The sequence below is a fragment of the Rhinoderma darwinii genome, chromosome 2 (genome assembly GCF_050947455.1).
Source record: "Rhinoderma darwinii isolate aRhiDar2 chromosome 2, aRhiDar2.hap1, whole genome shotgun sequence".
Lineage (NCBI taxonomy): Eukaryota > Metazoa > Chordata > Amphibia > Anura > Rhinodermatidae > Rhinoderma > Rhinoderma darwinii.
In genome coordinates this window covers 256,756,912-256,784,559 of record NC_134688.1, presented here as the reverse complement: position 1 = coordinate 256,784,559, position 27,648 = coordinate 256,756,912, and the positions used below count along the sequence as shown (strand labels likewise).

The 27,648-nt window shown below is 42.0% G+C and overlaps 1 protein-coding gene across 3 annotated transcripts in view; it reads left to right on the top strand.

Annotated features, from left to right (window-relative positions):
* Positions 1–27,648, top strand: part of CSMD2 (CUB and Sushi multiple domains 2) — an 897,842-nt gene that overhangs the window by 752,600 nt on the left and 117,594 nt on the right. For all 3 annotated transcript variants that reach the window (XM_075853183.1, XM_075853184.1, XM_075853185.1), the window contains 6 exons: positions 10,889–11,002; positions 12,431–12,526; positions 14,123–14,326; positions 15,349–15,473; positions 19,794–19,890; positions 24,004–24,108. In XM_075853183.1, coding sequence (XP_075709298.1) covers positions 10,889–11,002; positions 12,431–12,526; positions 14,123–14,326; positions 15,349–15,473; positions 19,794–19,890; positions 24,004–24,108 — 741 coding nt within the window. The remainder of the gene's footprint in view (positions 1–10,888; positions 11,003–12,430; positions 12,527–14,122; positions 14,327–15,348; positions 15,474–19,793; positions 19,891–24,003; positions 24,109–27,648) is intronic.

Genomic DNA, 27,648 nt, shown 5'->3' with positions numbered 1-27,648 from the left:
GTCGGCCACTGGGGTGGCCGCAGGCTGGTATTATCAGGAGGGGAAAGGCCAAAAACAGTGGCCCTTCCTACCCTGGTGATGCTAGGCTGCTGCTGCTTTATTGTATCTGGCTGGTTATGAAAAATGGGGGGAACCCCACGTCATTTAAAAAAATATATATAATAATTGGAAAGAACGATGTGGGGTCCCCCCCAATTTTCATAACCAGCCAGATACAACACAGCAGCAGCAGGCAGCATTACAAGGGTGGGAAGGGCCACTGTTTTTGGCCTTCCCCAGCCTAATACTACCAGCCTGCGGTCTCCCCGGTGCTTGCCCGTCACTACAGATGGTCGGGTACTGGTTCGTACCCGGCTCTTCCCAGTACTCCTGATGGCGGTGGGTACCGGGGTAATAATGGGGGTTAGTGTTGGCCTCTGCACCGGCTAACATTAAGCCTCGACTTAGTAATGGAGGTTGTCAATGAGCCAGCGGCCATTACTAAGGCGGTGATAATAAAGTTTAAAAAGATACAAGCACATAGAAAAAATATTTTATTGAAATAAAAAAACACAAGCCCCATTAACCATTTTTTTGAGAGTAAAAAAACGCCGTCATTGAAGTCCTCGTATCCGAAGTCCAACAACCGAACCTGTAAAAAAAACACAAACACACAAAAATAATCAGTAACACATAAAGAAGCAAAATTATTATTCTTACCTATCCTGGGTCCAGCGCTGGAGACGCAATGTCAGCGAGCTGGGCCCTGTATCTAATCCAATCATGTGTAATACTGTCTGCTGAGCTGTGTATCTAATCCAATCATGTGTGATACTGTCTGCTGGGCACTGTATCTAATCGTATCTTGTGTGATACTGTCTGCTGGGCCCTATATCTAATCCGATCATGTGTGATACTGTCTGCTGAGCCACTGTATCTAATCCTATCATGTGTGATACTGCCTTCTGAGCCACTGTATCTAATCCTATCATGTGTGGTACTGTCTGCTGAGCCACTGTATCTAATCCTATCATGTGTCGTACTGTCTGCTGAGCCACTGTATCTAATCCTATCATGTGTGATACTGTCTGCTGGGCCACTGTATCTAATCCTATCATGTGTGATACTGCCTTCTGAGCCACTGTATCTAATCCTATCATGTGTGATACTGTCTGCTGAGCCACTGTATCTAATCCTATCCATAGTTTATAGGGTTGTAGTGCTATAGATATGCTATGCTGTCTCATATACACACTTTTTTTTGGGCGGACACATATGTATTGGGGCTATTTCCCTGACATTTTAAGCCCTGAGGGTATGTTCACACGGCAGCGTCCGTTACGGCTGAAATTACGGTTCTGTTTTCAGGAGAAAACAGCACCGTAATTTCAGCCGTAATGGCATGTGCAGGCGTCTTTCGCTGCGTCCATTACGGACGTAATTGGAGCTGTTTTTCTATGGAGTCCATGGAAAACGGCTCCATTTACGTCTGAAGAAGTGACAGGCACTTCTTTGGCGCGGGGGTCTTTTTTACGCGCCACCTCTTGACAGCGGCGCGTAAAAAAAAATGACCGCCGGCACAGAACATCGTAAGACCTATTCAAATGAATGGGCAGATGTTTGCCAACGCTTTTGAGCCGCATTTTCGGACGTAATTCAATGCTAAAACGCCCGAATTACGTCCGTAAATAGGGTGTGTGAACCCAGCCTTAGTGACGCCCAGGCTGCTAGTACTTCATTGTTGGGTCACTTAGGAGACCCAGCGATGCAGCTGAAAGCTGCGGACCGTCGGCCATGAGAAATTTGCGGGGGGGGGGGCCCAGTAAGAATTTTTGCATCGGGGCCCATGAGCCTTTAGCTATGCCCCTGCCCTGATGCACTCCACCCAGATTACATACACCCTGATGTACTGCACCCAGCTTACATATACCCTGATGTACTCTGCCCAGCTTACATATACCCTTATATACTCCTCACAGCTTACATATACCCTGATGTACTCCAACCAGCTTACATACACCCTGATATACTCCTCACAGCTTACATATACCCTGATGTACTCTGCTCAGCTTACATATACCCTGATATACTCCTCACAGCTTACATATACCCTGATGTACTCCACCCAGTTTACATATACCCTGATGCACTCCGCCCAGCTTACATATACACTGATGTACTCCGCTCAGCTAACATATACCGATGTACTCCGCACAGCTTACATATACCCTGATGCACTCCGCCCAGCTTACATATACCCTGATGCACTCCGCCCAGCTTACATATACCCTGATGTACTCCACCCAGCTTACAGTATACATATACCCTGATGTACTCTGCCCAGCTTACATATACCCTGATATACTCCTCACAGCTTACATATACCCTGATGTACTCCACCCAGCTTACATATACCCTGATGTACTCCGCCCAGCTTACATATACCCTGTTGTACTCCGCTCAGCTAACATATACCGATGTACTCCACCCAGATTACATATACCCTGATGTACTCCATGCAGCTTACATATATCCTGATGTACTCCGCACAGATTACATATGCCCCCACATTATAAACTGAAACACCAGTAAAACACTAAACAAAAGTCTGTGATCCAAAAGCCAATTGGCACTCCCTCTTGTCCTGGCAGTGTGCCCAAACCGTAGTTTATGACCACATATGGGCTATTACTGTACTCTGGAGAACCCGCTTAACAATTTATGGGATGTGTGTCTATAGCGGCACAATCTGAGCAAAACACATTGGGCACTGAAATAGCATATCTGGGGAAAATTGAATTTTTCATTCTGCAACATCTACGGTGTACTAATTTCTTCAAAACCTTTGGTGTCAAAATGCGCACTACACTTCTAGATGAATTCTTTGAGGGGTTTCCTAAATGGGGTCACTTCTAGGGGATTTTCCCTGTACTGGTACCTCAGCGCATTGCAAAATGGCGCCAAAAAACAATTTTGTAAAATCTCCACTTCAAAAACAAAATTGTGCTTTTTCCCTTTAGGCCTTTGCCGTGTGTTCAAATATCAGTTTACAACCACATATGGAGTATTTCACTACTCAGGAGAAATTGTGTAACACATTTTGGGGTGTCTTTTCTCCTGTATTCCTTGTGGAAATTAAAAATTATGAGCTAAATCTACATGTTACTGGAAAAAAAATATTTTGAGATTAATAAAATCTATAAAACACCTGAGGGATCAAAATGCTCACTACGCCTCTAATTTAATTTTTGAGGGGTATAGTCTCGAAAATAAGATCATACCTGTTGAATTTCTACTGTAATGGTACTTCAGAGGAAGTGGCGGATTACGTAGACCATAGGTCCTGGGCTGTTACCCAAAGTTGGGCCCCCCTTCTCCAGCACCGCCCTGTAACTATTGTTAACACTTCCTTTTTGTCCAGGCATTAACAAATGGGTGTTACGACTCCCCTTGTCAAAAGGCTGTGTCCCTACATACTGACAGTCTCCAACCATCGTTGACAGTATCGCACTGTGTAGGGACACATCCTCCTGACAAGGGGAATAGTAACACTCATTTGTCTCTCAGTCCTGGACCGCACAAAGACTTTGTGTGAAATACAAGGATTTCCTATAATAAACAGCGATGACAGATTCGCTATAAATCTAGTGACTCACAGGTGGCCACATCGTTTTTTTTCCTCTTTTCTACTCCATCCGGTCCAGACTTCATGACAACTTCTCCCGGCCATGACCTATTTCTGCACAATTTGGCACTCAGATTTCTTTGGCTTCTCACTTTTCCAACATTTCCATACCTATAAACAAAGATAAAATTATCATGGTGCCACACACTGTGCTCCTAAATATAATAGCACCAAACACTGTGCCCCTGAATAAAATAGTACCAAACGCTGCGCCCCTAAATATTATAGCACCATAGACTGTGCCCCTGAATATAATTGTGTCAAACACTGTAAAGTAAAGCACCACATACACACAGCCCCTGTAGATAGCGCCACACACAGCCCCCTGAACAAAGAGCCACACACAGCCCCTGTAGATAGAATCTCACACACTTCCCCCTGTAGATCGCGCCACACCCGCCATATAGATAGCATCACCCCCCTGTGGATAGCACAACACCCCTCCTGTAGAGAGCGCCACACACATCCCCCGGTGGATAGCGCCACCCCCTCTGTGGATAGCGCCATACCCCCCCTGTGGGTAGCGCCACACACATCCCTCTGTAGATAGCATCACACACAGCCCCCTGTAGATAGCTTCACACACAGACCCCTCTAGATAGAGCCACACACTCCCCCCTGTAGATAGCGCTACACACAGACCCCTGTAAATAGCACTACACAGCCCTCCCCCTCTTTAAATAGTGGCACACAGCCCCCTGTAGATAGCGCTACACACAGACCGCTGTAAATAGCGTCACACAGTCCTCCCCCTCTTGTATATAGTGCCACACAGCCCCCCTTGTATATAGTGCTACACAGCAATCCCCCCTTAGATATAGTGATACACAGCGCTCCCCCTTCTATATATGTGCTATACAGCAATCCCCCTTGTATATAGTGCCACACAGTGCCACACCCCCCTTGTATATAGTGCTACACAGTGCCTCCCCCCTTGGACCTGCAGCTCTTGCAATTGCTCAGTATAATGTCCCGCATAGCTGCCCCCACAGTATATTGCCACCCATAGCTGCCCCATACAGTATAGTGACCCCATACAATATAATGCCCAAAATAGCTGCCCCATACACTATAATGCCCCCCATAGCTGCCCCATACTGTATAATGCTCTCCATATCTGCCCCATACTGTATAATGCTCTCCATAGCTGCCCCATACAGTATAATGTTCCCCTTAGCTGTCCTATACAGTATAACGCCCCCATATGTATGTACCCAATAGAAAAATAATAACATAATTACTTACCTATCCCTGTTCCCATGGCTCCAGCATTCAACCCAACTGAATCTGTGTCCTGCGAACCCTATAGCTACACCACTCTCCACAGCGTCAGTTAGCAGCGCTAGAGCGCTGCATAGTTTTTTAAGATTATGTGCGGTTCGGATGGCCATGGGCTCCTGGGAGCCTCAGGCCCCGGACGACCGCCCGAACTGACCATATGATGATCCGCCATTGTTCAGTGGCTATTGCGACATGGCCCCCAGAAACCAAGCAATATCTGAGCTGCAAAATCCAAATGGTGCTCCTTCCCTGCTGTGTATTCAAACAGCAGTTTGTTACCACATATGGGGTATGGCCATAATCAGGAGAAATTGCTTTACAAATGTTGAAGTGCTTTTTTTCCCTTATTACTTATAAAAATTAGAAAAATCTATGTTTGTTCAGAAAAAAGTAGATTTTGATCTTCATATAGTATCATCTTCACAGACTACTTCCAATAAATTCAGCAAAAAACCTGTGGGGTCAAAATGCTAACTATACCACTAGAAAAATTTCTTGAGGGGTGTAGTTTCCAAAATGGGGTCACTTTTGGGGGGGGGTTCCACTGTTTAGGTCACTCCAGTGTGTTGTAAACGCGTCATGGCACCGAAAACCATTCCAGTAAAATGTGCGCTCCAAAATCAAAAAGGAGCTCCTTCCCTTCTGAGCACTGCCTTTGGTCCAAATAGCAGTTTATTACCACATATGGGGTATTTCCGTAAATGGGAGAAATTGCTTTACACGTTGGGTTGCTTTTTCTCCTTTATTCCTTACAAAAATTAAAAAATTTGCAAGGAATAAAGAACCTGTGGGGTCAGAATGCTAACTATACCTCTAGAAAAATTCCCTGAGGGGTTTAGTTTAAAAAATGGGGTCACTTTTGGGGGTTTCCACTGTTTTGGCCCCACAAGACCTCTTCAAACCTGACATGATGCCTAAAATATATTCTAATAAAAAGGAGGCCCCAAAATCCTCCTTTGCTTCTGAGGCCGGTGTTTCGGTCCATTAGCACACTAGGGCCACGTGTGGGATATTTCTAAAAACTGAACAATCTGGGCAATAAATATTGAGATGCATTTCCCGGGTAAAACCTTCTGTGTTACAGGAAAAAATGCATTACCAATGAATTTTGGCAAAAAAAACTGAAATTTGCAAATTTCACCCCTACTTTCTTCAATTCCTGTGAAATGCCTAAAGGGTTATACACTTTCTGAATGCTGTTTTGAATACTTTGTGGGGTGCAGCTTTCAAAATGGGGTGTTTTATGGGGGTTTATAATATATGGGCCTCTCAAAGCCACTTCAGAACTGAACTTATCCCTGAAAATATAGCCTTTTGAAATTTTCTTAAAAATGTGAGAAATTGCTGCTAAAGTTCTTGTAACGTCCTACAAAAATAAAATAACGTTAAAAAAATGATGCAAACATAAAGTAGACATAGGGGAAATGTTAATTAGCAACTATTTTGTGTGGTATTACCATCTGTTTTACAAGCAGATACATTAAAAATTAGAAAAATCATAATTTCTTCAAATTTTTTCTACATTTTGGTGTTTTTCACAAATAAGCAATGAATTTATCGAACAAATTTTTCCACTAACATAAAGTACAATATGTCACGAGAAAACAATCTCCGAATGGCTTGGATAGGTAAAAGCATTCCAAAGTTATTAGCGCATAAAGTGACATGTCAGATTTTAAAACATGGGGCTGGTCCTGAAGGCCAAAATGAGCTTGGTCCTGAAGTGGTTAAAGACCACAATTACACATTTTTAATTTAACAGTTATCTAGAAGCCACTGGTGGTAAAACTTCTTTCCAAGAAAACAAGTACCAGTGTACTTTATTTTTATCAGTTGAATTGAAAGATCTAAAATTAATGTGATTCCATTATGAGCTACTGTGTGCCCACCTACTGTGAATAAACTTACCAGATGGAAGACAGCATAGCAATAGTTCTGGTTATGTGCTGCTACAAAATCCTATAAAATAGTTCTATTAAAGTACTGCCTACTCATGTACTGTGAGCCCACTTTATATAATGTTATGCCTAATTTTAACACTGAAGTTAGATAAATAAGTTTGCTTGTTGATATGATACATCACATATGTCATTAGATTTGTTTGGCATCTGCTTCGAAACATAAGGGAGAAATCACTAACAATATTTTGTAACAACCTTTAAATGATCATGATGGTCTGTTTTATGCTTCTGAAGCACTTAGATCTCTCCTGTTCAAGCTCTATATGGAGGTAAACTAAGTCCCTGCCACGCCCTGCTCTATGTGCCAATAAATCGTGCCTCTGTACTGCACTTTCTAAGATATTGTCACCTAGAAGCAATGCATCATCCAATTACAGAATTTTTATTTCTTTCGGATTAAAAAAAAACCTCTGTATGGGATCGGAGGCATATGGAGGTACAGTATAGACATCTACAAGTGCTGTGTCTTGGCTCAATACAACTTAGAGGTTGCACAGAACCATACTACAGCCGTGTTCATATGGCCTAATAGATAATATGATTTTAAAGATGAGGTATGTTAATTTAAGGGAGACTAGAAGCTCCATCTTTACCAGTTTTTTACCTACAGTATCCCCATATAACGAACAGATAGGCTGCAGGTGATATGAGTATAATTTGCAGTGGCCATAGCAAACTTTTGACTGGGCCCCACTCCCCTGGGTGCCACACACAGCCCCCTTGTAGATAGTGTCCCCTGTAGATTCTGCCACACAGAGCCCCCTTGTAGATAGTGCCCCCCTGTAGATAGTGCCATGCCCATTTGTACATAGCACCCCCAGCTCCACCTTGAAGATAGTGCCATACAGTCCCCCTTTGTAGATAGTGCCATACAGCCCCCCTGAAGATAACACCATACAGCACCCCTCCTGTAGATAGTGCCATACAGCCTCCCTCCTGTAGATAGCACCATACAGCCCCCCTCCTATAGATAGCACCATACAGCCACCTTACTGTAGATAGCACCATACAGCCCTCCTCCTGTAGGTAGCGCCATGCAGCCCCCCTCCTGTAGATGGTGTCATGTGGCCCCCTCCCATAGATAGCACCATACAGCCCCCTCCTATAGTAAGCACCATACAGCCCCCTTCCTGTACATAGCACCATATAGCCCCAACCCCCCCAAGAAAACCCCCCAGAATGTAGCCTAGTTAAAGGGATTGTCCCACAAAACACGTTTCCCCTATCCACAGGATAGGGAATACATGTGTGATTGCTGGGGGTTCGACCGCTGGGACACCCAGCAATAAGGTGAATGGGGAACCATGAGAAGCATGGGATTCCGGTGTCTGTGTCCGGCTTGTGTGTCTGGAAGCTCCATAGAAATGAATGGAGCGCCGGCCACGCATGTGCACAAGCCCCCTGTAGATGATGCCACACAGACCCCACTGTAGATGATGCCACAACTCCCCCTGTAGATGATGCCACACCCCCCTGTAGATGATGCCACACCCCCCCTGTAGATGATGCCACACACCCTCTGTAGATGATGCCACACACAGCCCCCCTGTAGATAGTGCTGCACAACTCCCTGTAGATAGTGCCATATACTCCCCCTGTATATAGTGCCACATAGTCCCCCTGTATATAGTGCCATGTACTTCCCCTGTAGATAGTGCCACATACTCCCCTGTAGATAGCCCCCTCCCTGTCCCTGTAGATAGAGTCATTGTGGCTCCCTCTATGAACGTAATCCCCGGCCAGGCATTGGCAATAATCTGCCCGGGGATTCCGGCTCTCCAGGAGGAGCCCTTGACTTTATTCTCCATATATGGACAGTGACGTCGTCAGTAGCTCCCTCTATGAGCGGAATCCTTGGCCAGGCATTGGCAATACTCTGGCCGGTGATTCCGCTGCAGGTGGTGCCCCTGACGTGCCCTTATATGGACAGTGAAGTCATGGGCTACTCCTGGAGCACCGGAATCTCCGGCCAAAGCATTGCTGACACCCTGGCCGGGATTTCCGCTCATAGAGAGACCCCTGACTTCACTGTCCATATAGGGGCACTGACGTCAGTGGCACCTCCTGCAGCAGAATCCTCGACCAGGTATTTCGCTCCAGGAGGCGTGAATGGCAGAGCAGAAAGCAGATAGTTTCCTGCTCTGTCATTGTATTCAATTGTATCTGCGTCCTGAGGATGCAGATATAATTGAATGTATCAGTTGAATGTAGCAGTTACCGGGACAAATCTCTAAACAGTAATTTGCCGGGACGGTCTCTGTAAATTTGGGACAGTCCCGGCAAATTCGGGACAGTTGGCAAGCATGCACATGTATCCTCTATGGACAGGCATCTGCTAGCCATGCCTCTGGCATGGCCTAGCAGACATTAAATAGAGGCAGACCTGGGGGCCTTTATTAGACCCCCGGCTTCCATAGAAAACACCGGCACCCTGCTAACGTATAGCAGGTGCTGTTGTGGTGAGAGAGGGAGCCCCCTACCTCCAAAACCACTCTAATGTGCTATTGAGCACCACATCTGAGGGGTTAAACGAGCGAGGTCGATACTGATATTTATCTCCCCCATTCGAGCAGGTCTGCTCCCAGCCCTTAGCTACCACCGATAGCTGAGAGCAGGGAGATTTAACTGCTCCCAGCAGCGTTTATTTATTCTGATGCAGTGCCGTAAAAAAGGCAATTGCATCGGAATAAAGCCTGTTAGTGGCCGCCGTAAAATCATTAATGGGCGGTCACTAACGGGTTAATGGCATAGAGGGAAGTTACCTCCCTGCTTTGTTGTAGTGTTCAATAGTATCTGCATCCTAAGGATGCAGAAACTATTGAATGTGGCTTCGTTGCCAGCGGCACCATCGAGCATGGGGAGGCCTGTGCGGTGGGCGGCACAGGCCCCCTCATGCTGCAGGCCCCGTAGCAGCCACTATGGCTGCTACAGCGGTAGTTACGCCACTGATCATTTGTATAAATACATTTTATGTGTATTTTTCTACAATGAACGCAGGTCGCTGTGTTCAGGTTGTATAACTGTTCTTTGGTTGATTTTCCAAGTGGTGGGAAAAATAACTTAGGATCTCTTCAAAGAGTAGCGATCAATAATAGACTCAGAATAGGTTTCATATAGTGGTGCATCCTACAAGTCTGTTTCACCTGCTTGTAGAGTATAGCAGCCACCACCAAGCATATTAAATGCAAATAGGTTTCATATTATGATAAAGCTCATTTTAAAAAATGAAATTCTCGCTGCTTAATCTATCAAAGCAAATGAGTGTTTCACGCCTTGATAATTTCTATGGCTTTAGAATTGTGTTTCTATTTGCTATGGGGTATTTATAGTAAAGAACATTTCTCACTCATTATAAAGGCTGTATAACACAATATGAATGAGTTTATTTAGATGCAGCGCTGTATTGCTCTAATGCCATTGTTACCTATTATTGTTTTTCTTTCGACACTAGGACACTGTCGGTTTGTCTTTGCAATGCATGCAATGCATTGCTTTGAATGAGATGCTTTTGTAAGAGATAGACTGTTGCTGATGGGTAAATTGTGGAGTCCTGTGTGACTATGCATTCTGAGAATAACAGAGAAGCAGAGCCTTTTAACATATAAGTGGGCCCCCTTACTGCTGAAAAATTGAAAGTGGGCCATTATGTGGTGCGTGCAGCAACAAACAAGATTGTACGCTATGTGGTTTGTGCAGCTAACCACACAGATTTTTATCATCGCCGTTTTTTTAGCCCCAATGTTTCCTTAACAGAATGTGCCTGCCACAGATGCCCCCATACAGTGCCATCCATTTTTCTTGCATAAGCTGATTCATGCATATACATGAGCCTTTGTGTATATATTCTTAAAGAACATTTTCTGAATAGAACTGATAGATGAAGACTCGTTCTCAATGGATTCTATATCTATTCAGTGTGAAAAAAAACTTTTTGGATCAATTGTTAGGTTGGTATTGTAATGTGTGTCCACCTCTCTTCCAGTGGTTTTTGGACAATTCACCTTCTTCCAGACAGCTCTCAATGATGTAGTTGAAGTCCATGATGGGCCCAATGAACAAACTCGTCTTCTCAGCTCTCTGTCTGGATCTCATACTGGTATGATGCATCTATATTGGGAATGGAGAACTATAAGACCATTTTATCTGTGCTGTACAAAATGTAGCCTAAAAGGTTGATCATTTTTCATGGTTCAGAATTTTTCTGTGAATTTTCATATTTTTATAATGATTATTCCTTCCCTATTCACTGGTCACCATGAAGACATTATTAACTATTAGCTATATATCTTAGCTATGTATCTTATTTTGTTGGAATGTATACGTTTGCTCTCTTTAAAACAGTTTACATATAGAATTAACCTAAATAAAAAATGTATTAGGCTGCGTTTACATCTCTGTTGTGGCTTCCATTCTATGTATCCATCAGAGGAACACAAGAACAGAAGTTAACATTTCCGGCAAAAAAAACATTGATTTCAATGGGTTTTATTTTTGCATCAGTTGTGCTTATTTAGGCTCTGTTCTTTTCCGTCAGGTTTCCGTTTCCGGTAAACTGATCCGTCAAAAACAAACATATTTTACCTACCGTTGCATTTCAACGGATCCGCTAAAACGGATGCCACAACGCAGATGTGAACGAAGCCTTAACTTTGTAAATGTTTTGCATTTCTTATCTTGTACATATCCTGAGTTACAGTCTGTATTATTATTAGAGACCAGTGCTACATTCCCTGATAGTCCAATGTCTGCACAAGGCATTTGCATTCTGGCAAGTGTACACCAGCTTCTATACAGTAAACGGTTTTCCACTCCATTAAAGGAGCTCAGTTAAACTCTTAGAGGTGTTTCTGATGACAAGCTTGTCGACTGTTTCCAATAACAACCAACAGAATTGTGAATTCAGCTCTGCGCTATAATACAGGCTGTAACTCAGGGTAAGTAAATAAAAGTAGTGCAATAACATTTTAACAAAGTTACTCAACATATTATGTAGATTATATTCATCTGAACTGTAAAATAGTGTCCACATATGAACATACCCTTTAAGTCTTATTATTGCAATGGTTAATAGGGAGTTAGTATTCTGTTTTAGCAAATGTGTATGAACAAGCGTTATTTGATGCTCTAGGTTTAGGAAGATATTTTTAGAAGTAGAAGGATGTTCAAAAATTTGGTTACATAACATATAGCTATTTGTTAATAGGAAAGAAGATAATATAAACTTTAGCTGAATATAATAGTGTGTTTTCTCTTTTTCTATATCTCGGTTCATCTGCACTATCACATTATTTCTCATCAGCCGCCGTACACACATAGATTTGGTTATCTATTTATTTAGTTCCGCCTCCTCCCTTAGTCGGAGTAATGTGTTCCCATGCCCAAAGTGCAGACCAGTTTGTGCCTTTGCAGTCTATCTCACACACTGTGATCAGATCAGCATCCCGGCTTTGCAAATCCCAGCAGCAGGTTTATCTACAAGAGGCAGGTCTCCCTGCTCTGTAACACGTGCGTTCTGCCATTACAGGTGAATCTCTACCTCTTGCAACTTCCAATCAGATTTTAATTAAATTCAGTGCCAAGGGACAGGCGACAGCCAAAGGATTTCATTTTGTGTACCAAGGTAGGTGGATAAATGGCGTGTCATATCCTGTGGTCATCCAAGCAATGCATGAAACCTACAGGGACTGTCATACAGATATTAAAAACTGTCACATGGTTAGATTGGGAATGTGAAAAGGGACACGGTAAAGAAGTGGTTTTGGCAGGTACACCGCTCGGGAGGAAAGGCAGCTGTGACTCTATAAAACACCTTACAGCAATGTATTTTGTGCGCGTTTGCAACTGGGATTTGGGATATATATCACAGCTCGATGAGAGTAATGTGCCATACAGTATATACTAATGGTTCTTGTTCTAAGCACAAATGGAAGATCTCTCTTTTGCCAGGACTTATTATCTTCATATCTGGTCTTTTTTACACAATGCAAGGCTCCCATCTGTTTTCTAGGCATATTGAACATGGTGTAATGGGGCGCATGTTGTACTGAAAAATAAACCAGTAAAAACCTCAGCCTCTTCTTACAAATATAATTTATTGTATTCTATTATTCTATTCTTTTTTTATGTTCTTTAAATTAAAGAAATCCATATGCCATCAGGCAACTATATAGAAAACTTATGAAATACACTCTGCTGAATATATTCATATGTGTTTTAAAGGTTTTGTCTGGTCTAGAAAATCCATATTCACTTGCCCTAATAGGGCATTCTAAGTTAGTACAGGAAGTGGCACGACCGTGCATTACATGAATGACCCATTGATTTCAATGAGCACCATGTAATGTTTCATTTCCCTAGTGGTGGCTATGCCAGAGAATTGAACACTCACTACCGTGTTCCCCAGGAGATTACAGCCGGTCATTGGAGGTTCATTGCAATAACACACAGGAATCAGCTATTGCAGGGAACCCTTTCAACAAAAAATGGATTGTTAAAAGTAGACAACACTTTAATGTATATGTTAGAATTACACATACAATTATGACTTAGGCTTTCCATAGACTATGTTGTGTCTTGTATATGTTAGAATTACACATACAATTATCATTAAGATTTCCATAGACTATGTTGTGTCTTGTATATGTTGGAATTACACATACAATTATGACTTAGGCTTTCCATAGACTATGTTGTGTCTTGTATATGTTAGAATTACACATACAATTATCATTAAGATTTCCATAGACTATGTTGTGTCTTGTATATGTTAGAATTACCCATACATTTATGACTTATATATGATTTATGGCTTTCCATAGACTATGTTGTATCTGCTACATGCGTCATTAGAGAAAATGCAATGCCCAACCTTCCATTACATTTATTGGACGAAGAAAAGTTTACAGTTAATGGAACAGTCCAAAATCCAATTTACATAATACAGCCTAGATGTTTGTGCTTAACTCTGCTTATTCCACCCTTGCCTAAATGTATATTTCCATATATTTCCATTATCTACTCTTGTCTGCTTTGTATATTCTCTTTATCTGCATTCTTTTAAAAATAATTCTAAAAATAAATTTAATTTTTCTTGTCTTCAATATCCCTCCTGGACCCACCACAATCTCTTTTTCCTGCACCTGCCACCATCTTTTCCACCTGTGCCTCCTGCCATCTCTTCTTTCTTGACCTGGCACCATTTCTTTGCTTCTTTTAGCTGTTCCTCGTACTAGTGCCACTCAGTGCAGCTCAATACCAGAACCCAAGTTTGGACGCCGCATTGGGAATGACTTTTCAGTTGGAGCTGTTATCCGTTTTGAGTGCATTCCTGGGTATGCATTACAGGGTTCCAAGAATATTGAATGTCAGGCAGTGATTGGGGCCCTGGCACAGTGGAACACTTCAGTGCCCTCTTGTGTTGGTAAGTACGGTGTAAATAATGTTGTGCATGTGATTGCTGCCATCTGATTGGTAGACTAATGTGTTTAATAAAAAGTTACAATAAGGGCGGGTTCACACATGGCGGAATTTCACTTAAATTCCGCTGCGGAAACTCCGCAGCGTTAATCCGCAGCGGAGCCGTTTCTCCATTGACTTTCACTTTAATTTAGCAGTGTTCGTGAAGTCCGCAGATCTTATGTGTGCTGCGGAGCGTATTGTTTTTACTACCATGACATTTCTTCATTCTGGCTGGACCTATGTATTTCTAGGTCTACAGCCAGACTGAGGAAGTCAATGGGGCTCCCGTAATGACGGGAGCGTTGCTAGGAGACGTCTGTAAATAGTCACTGTCCAGGGTGCTGAAAGAGTTACGCGATCGGCAGTAACTGTTTCTGCACCCGGGACAGTGACTACCGATCTCAATATACATGTATCTGTAAAAAAACATATAAGTTCATACTTACCGAGAACTCCCTGCGTCTGTCTCCAGTCCGGCCTCCCAGGATGACGTTTCATTCTAAGTGACGGCTGCAGCCAATCACAGGCCAAGCACAGGCTGCAGCGGTCACATGGACTGGAGCGTCATCCAGGGAGGTCGGGCTGGATGCCGAAAGAGGGACGCGTCACCAAGACAACGGGCGGTAAGTATGAATTTCTTTGACTTTCACTAGGGAAAGTGCTGTCCCTTCTCTCTATCCTGCACTGAATAGGGAGAAGGGAAGCACTTTTCCTGCAGTCCGCAGCGGCCAGTCCGCATCAATTTTCTGCACATTTTGTGCAGATCCGCAGCCGTAATCCGCAACCCGGATTAGGTGCGGCATTGATGCGGACAGTTGCGGAGGAATTCCGCCATGTGTGGTCATGCCCTAATTGTATTGATAAATATTTTGGGTTTCTAATTACCAATTTGTTTATTTCCTTATAAGTTGCTTAACTGTGAAAGTCAGTTGACTTACCAGTAGAATATTAGCACCAGGTCTGACATATGTTCTTTCCCTGTAGTGCCATGTGGAGGGAATCTGACTGAGCGCAAAGGAACCATCCTGTCTCCAGGTTTCCCTGAGCCATACTTGAACAGTTTAAACTGTGTATGGAAGATCACAGTACCTGAAGGAGCAGGAATTCAGGTAAGAAATCTTCAAGAAACATATATGTCTGTTTTTATGTGTGTTGTAGGAGAATTTCATGTGCATTTCTAAAAATATAACTACCGTATATAATTTTTTACTTTATTAAAGAAGTATGGATGGTAACCATAGGGGTGTAGAAATGTTTTTTTTACTGCTGATGAGCAAGAAGCGTACCATAAAAACGCATGTAGATTAGATATAATGCAGCCTAAACTATCTAAACTGCAACTTTGGGGTCTTTTTCCTTCCCTCTGTTGGTTTCTCCATGCTTTTTGTTGTGATTGTAAGCGCTCTGCTACAAATCAGATGTCTCCATATTTGAAAGATACTATAGGGTTGCTAGGAAATGGATTGGTGCACAGATTTTGTCGCAGGTGGCGTCTGTCTTCCACTGTCTTTTTAGGAAAGATTTGAGAAATATCTTTGTAGCTTTGAGATAAATTAGGTATGACTAGGTAAGATGCTCATCTTGACCTATGTTAAGAATACGATATAAGGGTATAGTTAATAACTTTTTCCATGTGAAGTCTTCTTTTCTTTGTATTGAAATAGATTTTAAGTCAATTTCTACCAAAAATCTTTCCAAAAATTGTTCTCATACTTACTGCTGGATAGTAATGACAATTTACTCAGCGAACCTTATCATTTTCAACCATGAAGGAATCTGTGACAATTTTGTCAAAGTTGACCCTCACTACTTAAGAACAAGTCTGGCAAATGGGGCTCCCCTGCAGCTCTCTTTGATCTTAGATGTGCATGGTTGATTTGGTATATAGTATATATAACTGCATAATATTTAGCTTGTCTTCAGTGCCAGCTGGGAAATCTACTTTGATGAGAAGGTTAGGAGAGATTTTCCATCCAATCAGTGATTTTTAGTAAGGCAATTAGGGCTCTTCAGAGAACAGAATCATTCTGCATTGTGTGCTGTTGTGTAATTGTAAATGCTGCCATTGTTAACAGTTTTTGTATTTCTGTGTTACGTATACTTTTGTTGTAAATGTATCATTAAACTTCGCTCATCAGTTGTGCAGTTTTGAAATTATAGAACCATCTTTTCTCTCTGAATGGTGGTCTGGACATTCATTAAACAAAAATCACTCGCCCAGGAAGCACCGCTGTGCAATATTTATGGCTTGTTTCCTAATTGAAGTTCAGCTTAATAGCTTTTCCAACTTGCTCCCCAGGGGACTTTTAGGACGTCACAGATTCAGAATGTCACCAAGTTCAATGTTTTGTGGTGTAGCACATTCATTCTTATTAGGGGTAAAATGTCCCCTCTGCTCATTCATTGTGAAATGCGTTGACACATTGGGACAGAACTTAGACCTGCTGCACATACCAGTTGGCTTGTTAATAAGTATGGAATTCATCGCCAGTGCACAGATAAACCAGCGTGTGTTCATGTTTAGTTAACAGAAGGGTTATCTCTGTCTATGTGCACCGTGAGAGATGTGTATCTATTTGTTATGTGTTTTCTTTTTTCTTTTTTTAATAATGAAAGCAAGATTCTCTGCATGGCATTTTGTATTTGAGTTTTTGGGACCTTTGAATTCAAGCGGAAAAACGTGTTCTGACACCTTATTTCATCTTTGTATTTCATATCAGACCCTGTTAGCCAGACCTCCTGCTGATGTTTGTCAGTATTATTTAGAAGAACTTCAAGAGTATCTTCTTTCTTCATTCCATGATCCCTAGTCTTACTTTTAGATGGACTGCACCTTTATTATATCTCTCAAGACCTAAAATGTTTTCTCATGATATTTAGATATGTGTGAGCAAATTACCCCTAATATGTCTGCCATGTATATTATTGTTTACATAATGGGTTTAGAATAACTTGTATACTTATAAACATACATAATGTATATGTTTCATTCATAATTATCAATGTTATGTGTTATATAGCCTTAGGGATTCGATTAGGGGCTGGATTTTCCTGATAAAATGGAACACACATAACCTATGCATGGAGTTTGCTTTGTACATCAAGCCAGGCATGACACCGTGGTTCGGTAGACCAATGCTGGCCGGGAGGGTGTATTGCTTTTAGTTAGCAAAATTGTTGATCCATCTTTCAGCAATTAAAATAGAACAGGCTAACAAAGGTTTATACAGCTGCATTGGTCATAAAAAAAAAAACATACGCTAACACCATGATGTAACCTGGGCATTTGATTACCTTACCACATTTTGGTTGGGACTCATTCAGACGAGAGTATAACTCGTCCGTGTGACAGCCGTTAAAACAACAGTTGTCACATGGACACATGTATTTCAATGGGGCCGTTCACACGGCCGTTGTTTCAATGGACCGTGTGAAGTTTCCTGTTGAAAAATAGGGCATGTCCTATTTTCTTGCGCTTTCACGCATCCCTCCATAGACTCTAGTCTATGAGGGATCCATGATAACGCGCCCCGCACGGGTGCACCTCGGACGTGAAAAACTAATGAATGTAGCCTTAAGGGGGTTTTACGCTGGACGAAAATCGTGCAGACGAGCGTTCGTTGCTGATAATTGCCCTGTGTAAACAGGGCAGCGATCAGCAGGTGAACGAGCAAACACTCAATCATCTGCTGGTTGTATAGTTTTAAAAAAGAGAAATATTATCGACATTATCGTTGTCGGCAGCACATCTCCCTGCCCACTGCCGACATGATAACAATGTATGGGGACGAACAATCGGAGTAACGACTGCTCGTCCCCATACATAGCTCCGTGTGACAGGAGCAAACGAGCACCTATCAACAATGTCTCGTTGATTGGCGCTCACTGCACCGGCCGCTTATCGGCCGTTGTAAAAGGGACTTTAGTCTATCACATTGGTTAATCATTTCATCCGATTGTAAAAGCTAAACTGTTACTCGTCAGAAGATAACATCCAGATTGTGTCCAATACAATTGTTTTTTCCTTGTAGATGACAAAGTTAATAATTGATATGGTTTTGATTGGCATGAAAAAACAATGAGGCATCTCATTATTGCTATGGTAGTCAACACATAGTTGGCCCCACCAATAAATCACCACTACTGACTTTAGTTAGCAACTACTATGATAAAGAAAACTTGTTTAACTTATTTTTTCACTTTTGTTGAGGACCAAGTCAATTTTTTTTGACAAATCTCTCTTTATTTAAAAGCCTGCATATTACAATGTCAAAGAAATTAAAACTGTAAAGCATTAGAGTAAAACTCTCAGGTCCACAAAGAAGGACACTTTTAAATACAAAAATTCATTACAAGTATCAGTGACAAATCAGTGACACACGGACAGCAAAAGAAGGAGTCATGGCAATTCGTCAAACAAGTAATAACCATATCAATACAAGAAATGAACATCGTAAAACCCATTGCAGGAATAAAACGTAAAACGCCTCCATTACGTCTGAAAATAGGTCGTGTGTACATACCTCAAAGGGGTTCTTCAGTCCTTATGTGCAAAATCCAAGAAGGGCTTTCATATAGCCCAAAAAAATTCTATAGATTAGTATTCCGAGCCTGCCAATTTCTCAAAACAGCAAATCTGAGAGACCTTATCTATTCACATAGGAATTGTGGGAGGTTCAAATTACAGTGGAGAACTGTAATGTAATCAAAATTTTGCAGCCGAGATCAGTAAGGTAGGTGAGTTATTTTCAGATGGACATAAAGGGGCAGAAGATTTCCACACAGTTATGAGTTCTGCCATTCATTTATTTGTAAAAAAACATTTTAATAATTTGTTCAGTAATTAACAACCAAAATGTCTGAATTAACGGACAACCCCACCAAATATGTAATATAATGCTTGTGTGGGTCTGACGCAACCTGCAGACATCTGAGGATTCTAGATTCAGTTTGTGTAGGAAAACCAGAGTCTTATACCACCTTGTCATAAGCTTATATGAGGTTTCCGCCATGTGTATACAAGTAGAGAAACCATAGAAGTTACACTTTATTTCAATGGTTTCTTTCCTCGAAAAGATGGTATGTAACGCAGTCTGCCACGCTTTAATAAATCTAGGCCTATCAGAAGACAAGACGGAAATATAATTTAGTTAAAAGTTTAGGTGGCATTTTTCGGCAAAGCTTAATAGTGATCATACCATGACTATTTGAAAATTTAGTCCAAAAAATTCTCAGTGTCTGATTGGGGTCGTAAACCTTAAGTTGATTCAGATATGTGTCAAGTATAAAATCCTGCAGGTGGGTGGGACCGAAAACCATGGTGCCTTTGAGGATGATTCTTTGACATGACATCTGTGAAGTACAGAGGAGCACACAGAAAGGTTTTATGTACTAAAATTCATTTTTATTTTGTACGAAATGTTATTTAGATCCAGGTTATAAGCTTTGGTACGGAGCAAAATTGGGACTCGCTGGAAGTCTTTGATGGGGCAGACAATACAGGCACCATGCTGGGGAGTTTTTCAGGTACTTTTCTTACAATTAACCTCTTTGCTTTACAATGTATTGTACTTAGCACTTAAAAAGTGACTTTCTGTTCTTTACTTCAAACTATTTTTACTTTGTTTTGCTTTTATTGTAATTTGACAGATTTAATTTTGATCGACCCTAAGATTTTTGTTTATTAAAAACCATTTTTTTTTTTTAAAAGTGGCCTGATCAAGCCATTTGATCATTTGTGATAAGTAAGCCTGAGTGTACAAGCTGTGTGTACATACACAGTGTATATCTGTTAAAGAGGCTCTCTCACCACATTATAAGTGCCCTATCTCCTACATAAGGAGATGGGCGCTATAATGTAGGTGACAGTAATGCTTTTTATTTAAAAAAACAATCTATTTTCACCACTTTATTAGCGATTTTAGATTTATGCTAATGAGTTGCTTAATGACGAAGTGGGCGTATTTTTACTTTAGACCAAGTGGGCGTTGTACAGAGGAGTGTATGACGCTGACCAATCAGCCTCATGCACTCCTCTCCATTCATTTACTCAGCGCATAGGGATCCTGCTAGATCCTTATGTGCTGTCTTATACTAACACATTAACGATACTGAAGTGTTTAGACAGTGAATAGACATTCCACGGGATGTCTATTCACAATCTCTGCACTTCGTTACTGTTTCTATGGTAGTTACAGCAGAGGAGGCGTAATCTCGTTGTAACCTGTCATTTACTGTGTAATCTCGCGAGATTACTCTTCCTCTGCTGTAACTACCACAGAAATAGTAACAAAGTGCAGAGATTGTGAATAGACATCCCGTGGAATGTCTATTCACTGTCTAAACACTTCAGTATTGTTAATCTGTTAGCATAAAGCCCCATGCCCACTTCAGTTTTTTCCTTCAGGGTGCTAGCCGTTTTTGTGACGGCTAGCACACTGACCCATTCATTTCAATGGGGCCATGCACACTTCAGTTTTTTTGACGGTCCCGTTGCTCCGTTCCGATCCAAAGTAGAGCATGTCCTACTTTGGTCCGAGATTCCGTGACCGTGAGGCCCATGCAAGTCAATGGTCGTTGTCTTGGTGACGAGTCCCTCTTCTTCCTCCAGTCCGACCTTCCTTTCTGACGAGGCAGCATGTGATTGGCTGCAGAGGCCACTGCAGCCTGTGATTGGCTGCAGAGACGGTCACGTGGGATGAAGTGTCATCCCTGGAGGCCGGCCTTCTGACCTCATCCTGACGTGCGTGACCGCCACTACAGCCTGTGATTGGCTGCAGCGGCGACATGGATGAAACGTCATCGCTGGGGGCCGGACAGGAGGAATGTAAGTATGAACTTATTATTTATTTATTTTTATTACATTAAAATTGTATCTTCCGAGCGCCGAGCATGGTGCTGTCCAGGGTGCTGAAAGAGTTACCGCCGATCAGTGCAGCCCATTAACTCTTTCAGCACCCTGGACAGTACCATGCTCGGCGCTCGGAAACGGAAACATGGAGTGCACACGGGAGTGCACACGGCCGCTAAAACGGGCACACAGATCCGTCACAAACGGCCGTGAAAACTGTGTTGGAAGTGTCCACGAGGCCTAAGACAGCACATAAGGATCTAGCAGGATCCCTATGCCCTGAGTAAATTAATGGAGAGGAGTGCATGACGCTGATCGGTCAGCGTCATACTCTCCTCTGTACAACACCCACTTGGTCTAAAGTAAAAACACGCCCAGTTGGGCATTAAGCAACTCATTAGCATAAATCTAAAATCGCTAATAAAGTAGTGAAAACAGATCATTTTTTTAAATAAAAAGCACTGCTGACACCTACATTATAGCGCCGATCTCCTTATATAGGAGATAGGGCACTTATAATGTTGTGACAGAGCCTCTTTAACAGATATACACTGTACGCACCCCCTGAGGAAGCATCTAAACAGTGAAACGCGCGTTGGGGTCTCTGTGGGTGAGCCAACACGGACTTGTAACACCTTCCTTGGTCATAATAGGTAAGACTGCATGTGTGACTACTTACTATAGATATTGACTGTTCCCTCTGCCTCCCCCCACTTTAACTAGTCTTGAACGTATAGGGATATGTGAAGACACTGGGGTACATTAGATTGGAACCCATAGTGGTTGAGAAATTTCAAATTTGTCTCTGTGGGTAGCCAGTGCAGTCTGTATATTTACCCATTATATTTTTCACATAGCATTTTCCTTGTTGAGCTCTATAATACCGCAGTATTTGTACTAGAGTCTTAATTCTAGATGTTTTTAAATATATGTTATATATTTTCTGTAATAAAGTTTCTATATTCTTATATATATTTTGACTATGAGCTCTATTCTTTCTGTATGGTTCTGAGATCTACATTGTTCTCCTCCAGAGATTTAGCCATCTATTCTATCCCATTGGATGGAAGTATTGGCACTCTTACAGGTGGCTGTATACTATGCATCAGAGCCAGTGAGCATTTGCTATATGACATACTGTATGATCCAACATTTTAAAATATAAAAAAGTTCCAAATGATGTCATAGCACACAGATGCCTCAATACTGCATCTGCCACACATGTTCCTATTAGTGTCTAAACCACAGATACACTCAAAGTACCTGCCTCAGATGCCTCTATATAGCCTGACAAAGATGTCCTCTAAAGTGACTCAGCCAAAGGCACACCCATATGGGCTTTTTCAGATGTCCCCATAAGAAACCCAACACATGCGTACCTCTTGCTGGACTTCACTCTGCATCTGATATCCAATATGTGGACCACTGAGCAAGCTGCTACTGTTGGGTCATGGCTTCTTCTTTAGCTTTTCTTCATTTCAAATAAAAAAAATTTGGCTGAATTGATGATAAACATACAAAGCGGCATATTGATTTTTGCCTGCATAGACCAAAGTAATTTAATACCACTAAAATTGATACACTTTGTGGGTATTCTATGCTAGAGTGTGGCTGTAGCTGCACATATGTAGGTTATCTAGGCTATGTATATGTCATACAGTGCTTCTGTGCCTGGACCAGTGACACAGCTCTATCCTACTTTAACTTAACTTTTAACGTGTTAAATATAACGTGGCAAGTAACTTTAACTTGACTTTTTCAATGGATTTCAATGGCATAAAATGATTATCCGGGGAGAAAATACAAAAAATAAAAAAAACACAAATATATCTTAAGATATTTATATAACGATCCACTACTTTCCCTGCAGTATATTAGAATTCAGCTTTACTGCCCACCTCAAGTACTGTTCACTACCGCACGTGTACGCTCTGCATTGCTGACACTCTATGATGCACAGCAGCCCCTTCACGATAGACACATGTGCCCCCAATAATAAAACATTTTTTTCATTGGTGGATTAGTGAAGAGCGTGCACTATTGGATAGCTAGTGACATACTATAATTCAGGACCATTAGGAATTACAGTGTGCATGCGCTGTGAAATGCAGCATGAGATGCCGCTGTTGAAGAAGGAGGCTGGCTTGCTTCTGCTGGGATGTCACAGCAACTGCCCCCTAGTGATCACGTGGGATGATGACAAGCCGACGTAAGTGAGAACGCTCTCAGTCACGTGGGTATTTGTCGGTGCGTCATCACTGTGAAAAAATGTACAGGACTTCTGGCGACCCAGTAGTGTATTGCCAACTGGAGAGGAGCTGCAAGGAAATAAAATGTTATAATAAAAATTAAAATATAATTATGTGATAGAACTTAAAAGGCATTTAACCATGTTCTCTGTCAAAAAGTAGCCACCAATTATATACCGTAAGCTCCAGTGCACAAAAAATAAGCTATGCAAGCCTTTCTTTTTCTTTCCATAATAATAATAATAATAATAATAATAATAATGTGGGTACTTTATATGGTACCTATTATTCCGTAACCTGTCATAATATACAGCTGCGGATTAAGTGAATGATGCACCATAGGAAGGATGAGCTTGGGAATATATTCTACCTTCGTACAGACTGAATAGTTTAGCTGTAAATAGTCTTCGTCTGTTAAAAATGCAATAACCTTTGTTTCATCTTGTAGGATAGTGAAAAAAACGTTACTTCATTATGTAAAAAAGGATACGTATATTATTTGCTGTCTCAAAATTTTTATGTATTTTTGCCTCATTTTAGGAACCACTGTACCAGCATTGCTGAACAGCACGTCAAACCACCTCTACCTTCACTTCTTCTCTGATATCAGTGTGTCTGCATCTGGCTTTCATCTGGAATACAAAAGTAAGATTGGGTTATTGACCACAGAAAATTCAGACACAATTATACGCTGTTGCCCCTGCGGACATTTTTTTTTTCCGTCCCTGTCTTCAAAAAGCCATAGCTTTTTTATTTTCCGTCAACATAGCCACATGATGGCTTGTTTTTTGCAGGACAAATTGTTGTTTTAATGGCAACATTTATTATACTATAATGATTCCCCCATTGTTTTTTGGGTTTTATTTTTATGGCATTTACCCTATTACTTTCAATATTGTTTTTTTTGTACATTACCAAAAAGATTATTTAACAATTTTAATTTTTTTCTTTTAGTTCCCCTAGGGAACTTGAACAAGCAATAATTAGGTCACTGGTACAATACAATGAAATACTTATTTATTTTACTTTTTTAGGCCCTCTGGCTGCCAAGACAACTTTTGGCATCCTACGATCACGTTGCGAAGGGTCAGTGGAGTGACAGAGGGTACTCCCTCTGTCTAATGGCTTAGATGGCGTGGTCGCTATTGACCTCAACATCTTAGTGGTTAAATAGCTAGGATCGAAGTAATCTTTTATCCCGTTAGTGCGAGGTATCAGCTGTACTATACATCTGACACCCCTGTCATATGGAACAGACTCAGTATGTGAGGTCACTCCATACTTTCTCCAATCACCTATGGCGTAGAGTTACGTCAAATGTCAGTAAGAGGTTAAAGTACAGTTGATAGATGGACTACTTTACACCACGTATTTGACATTACATTGTCAGTCTGTGGAGCATGCACTTTTGTCTAGATCGCGAACACATAACTCTGAAAGCCATTTATTACCACCAAATTATTTACTTTCTGTTGTTTATAAAGCACCAATAGATTGCACTGTGTGTACAGAGGTTGTCATCCTTCAGTGTCCCCATTGAGGCTCACAATCTAATCTCCCTATCTCAGACACACATACACTGGAGACAATTTTAAAGACAGGTATTTAATCTATCAGCATGTTTTTGGAGTGTGGGAGGACACATACATGGGGAAAACATACAAACTCCATGCAGAGGTTATCCTTGGTCAGATTCAAATACAGGACCCCAGTGATGCAAGACAACAGTGCTACCCACTAAGCCACCATGCTGCCTATAGCAAGTGCTACCCATGCACCATGCTAAATATATATGCTAGGAAAATACCTGTTCCCTTAAGGTCGCTATGACAACCTGTCTATCTTCTGGGCGGTTCTTCTTTTGCTTTGAGCCTATATCTCTTCTCTGTCTTTCTGCCAATCTGCTGTTGGCTTGTATTTATACCTGTCTCTTCCCACCTGTCTTTGCTTGTGAATCTTTCTGTTTCCTGGTTCCTGATCAAGCTCCTGACTGCTCCTGCATTTCTGATTTCTGGACCTCGAGTATACTGACCTCGGCTCTGCCTACCGATTCTGATTATCTGCTCCCGACTGGTTTGACCGTGGCTTGTGTCATTACCTCTACTCCGTTTCTGGCTTTTCACTTAACCTATTGGCTGTCTGGTTTCCAGCTCAGGTTTGCCTGCATTGCACCTCTTTTCCAAGACTACACTCTGTTAAGACAACCTGGGTTCTAAGCAGCAAAGTCCATCTTACCTTGCGGTCAGCTCTGGCGAACACCTTAGAGTAGCCGTAGATTCTGTCGACCAGAGTGGTTAAAGTGTAGCTCAACGTTCGACAAACTTCTGACATGTCATAGTGACATGTCAGAAGTTTGTATTGGTGGGGGTCCAAGCACGGAGACCCCCACCAATCTCTATAACATAGCAGCTGAAGCGTAAGTGTGAGCGCTCAGCTGCTTCGTTTCAGTTCGGCTTTTTCCGGAAATAAATGTATTTCTGTACGGACTCAATAGAAAGTCTATGAGCACGTACTCTGATACATTGGCTTTCCAGAAAAAGCCGAACACAAACGAAGCAGCTGAGTGCTCACATGAACGCTTCAGCTGCTTCGTTCTAGCGATTGGTGGGGGTCTCCGTGCTCGGACCCCCACCAATACAAACTTCTGACATGTCACTATAACATGTCAGAAGTTTGTCGAAGATTTAGCTACACTTTAAGGATTGGAGGTTGCGGGTTTACGTGCACGCTCTCTCCCAGCAGACTCCAGCAGCCTTAAGGTATCTCTCCACTTGCATTGACATAACAGATTCACAAGCCTTATATATAATTTTTTCCACGATGGAACCCATGCAAGCTCTGGGGGAACAGATGCAAGGTTTGACTCAGCTAGTGCAAGGTCTGGCTGTAAAGGTTCAATTAAGGAAAATGCGTAGGCCCGAGCGCTCGCTTCAGCGGCATCTCCTGAGTAGCCGAAAGTGAACTTACCTGATCGTTTCTCTGGAGATCGTAAGTCTTTTGCTAATTTTCGGGACAGTTGTAAAATTATATTTTCGTCTGAGACCTATCTCCTCTGGAGCTGAGAAGCATCGAGTGGGTATCGCTGTTTTGCTCTTGCAGGATGATCCTCAAACCTGGGCCTTTTCATTGGGACCTGATGCCCCTAAACATTTTTCTGTGGAATCCTTTTTTGCAGCTCTGGGGTTAATTTATGGAGAACTAAACATCACTGCAGTAGCGGAGGCCAAGATGTTATCTCTTCAGCAGGGACTACGACCAGTCGAGGATTATCGTTCAGAGTTCAGACGATGGTCTATTTCTTCTCAGTGGAAAGACGCTGCGCTCCGTTTCCAATTCCACCGAGGCCTTTCGGAAGACTTAAAGGATCTCTTAATTAATTATCCTCCACCCCTTACTCTAGAGGATACTGTGACCCTGGTGGTACGTCTGGACCGCCGACTACGTGAGCAAATTTTTTTTATGGCTCCTGCGCTGAGAGCCCCTCTTCTGATGCTTTAGAACCCATGCAGTTGGGCTCCACTATGTCGTCTCAGGAACAGAGACTTCTTCAATAGCGCAGGGGGCTGTGTTTTTATTGTGGGGATGCTGGCCATACACTCAAGAACTGTTCCAAAACGCCCAGAACGCCCGGCTCCGGAAAACTGCAGAGCCTAGATGTTCCCTGGGAATGCCATCTTGGCAGTCAGGTTTTTCCGCAAATTTCTAAGATTTTCAGGTGGCTAAAAAATTTGCTATCCCTCTTGTTCAGTTGGGTACCCCAGTCAAGGTTTCCACTATTGATAATACTCCTCTCGCTCAGGGGTCGGTCAAGTTCTCTTCTCCGCCTGTTGCATTGAAAGTGGGTACTTTGCATACTGAACAAATTTATTTTAGAAAATTTGCCCTCCAAAATAGTATTGGGTATCCCATGGTTGCAGACACATAATCCAGTTATTGATTGGGTGAAAGCAGATTTTGTTAAGTGGAGTTATAAATGTTATCATTCTTGTATGTCTTTGTCCACTACTAAAAATCGCTTGCATCACACCATCATTGCCTGAGTATATTCAAGATTATGAGGATGTATTTTCTGAAGTTAGTTCTGAATCTCTCCCTCCTCATAGACGGTACGACTGTCCTTACATACTCCTCCCTAATGCTAAGCTGCCCAAGGGGCGGATGTATAATCTTTCTGCTAAGGAAAGA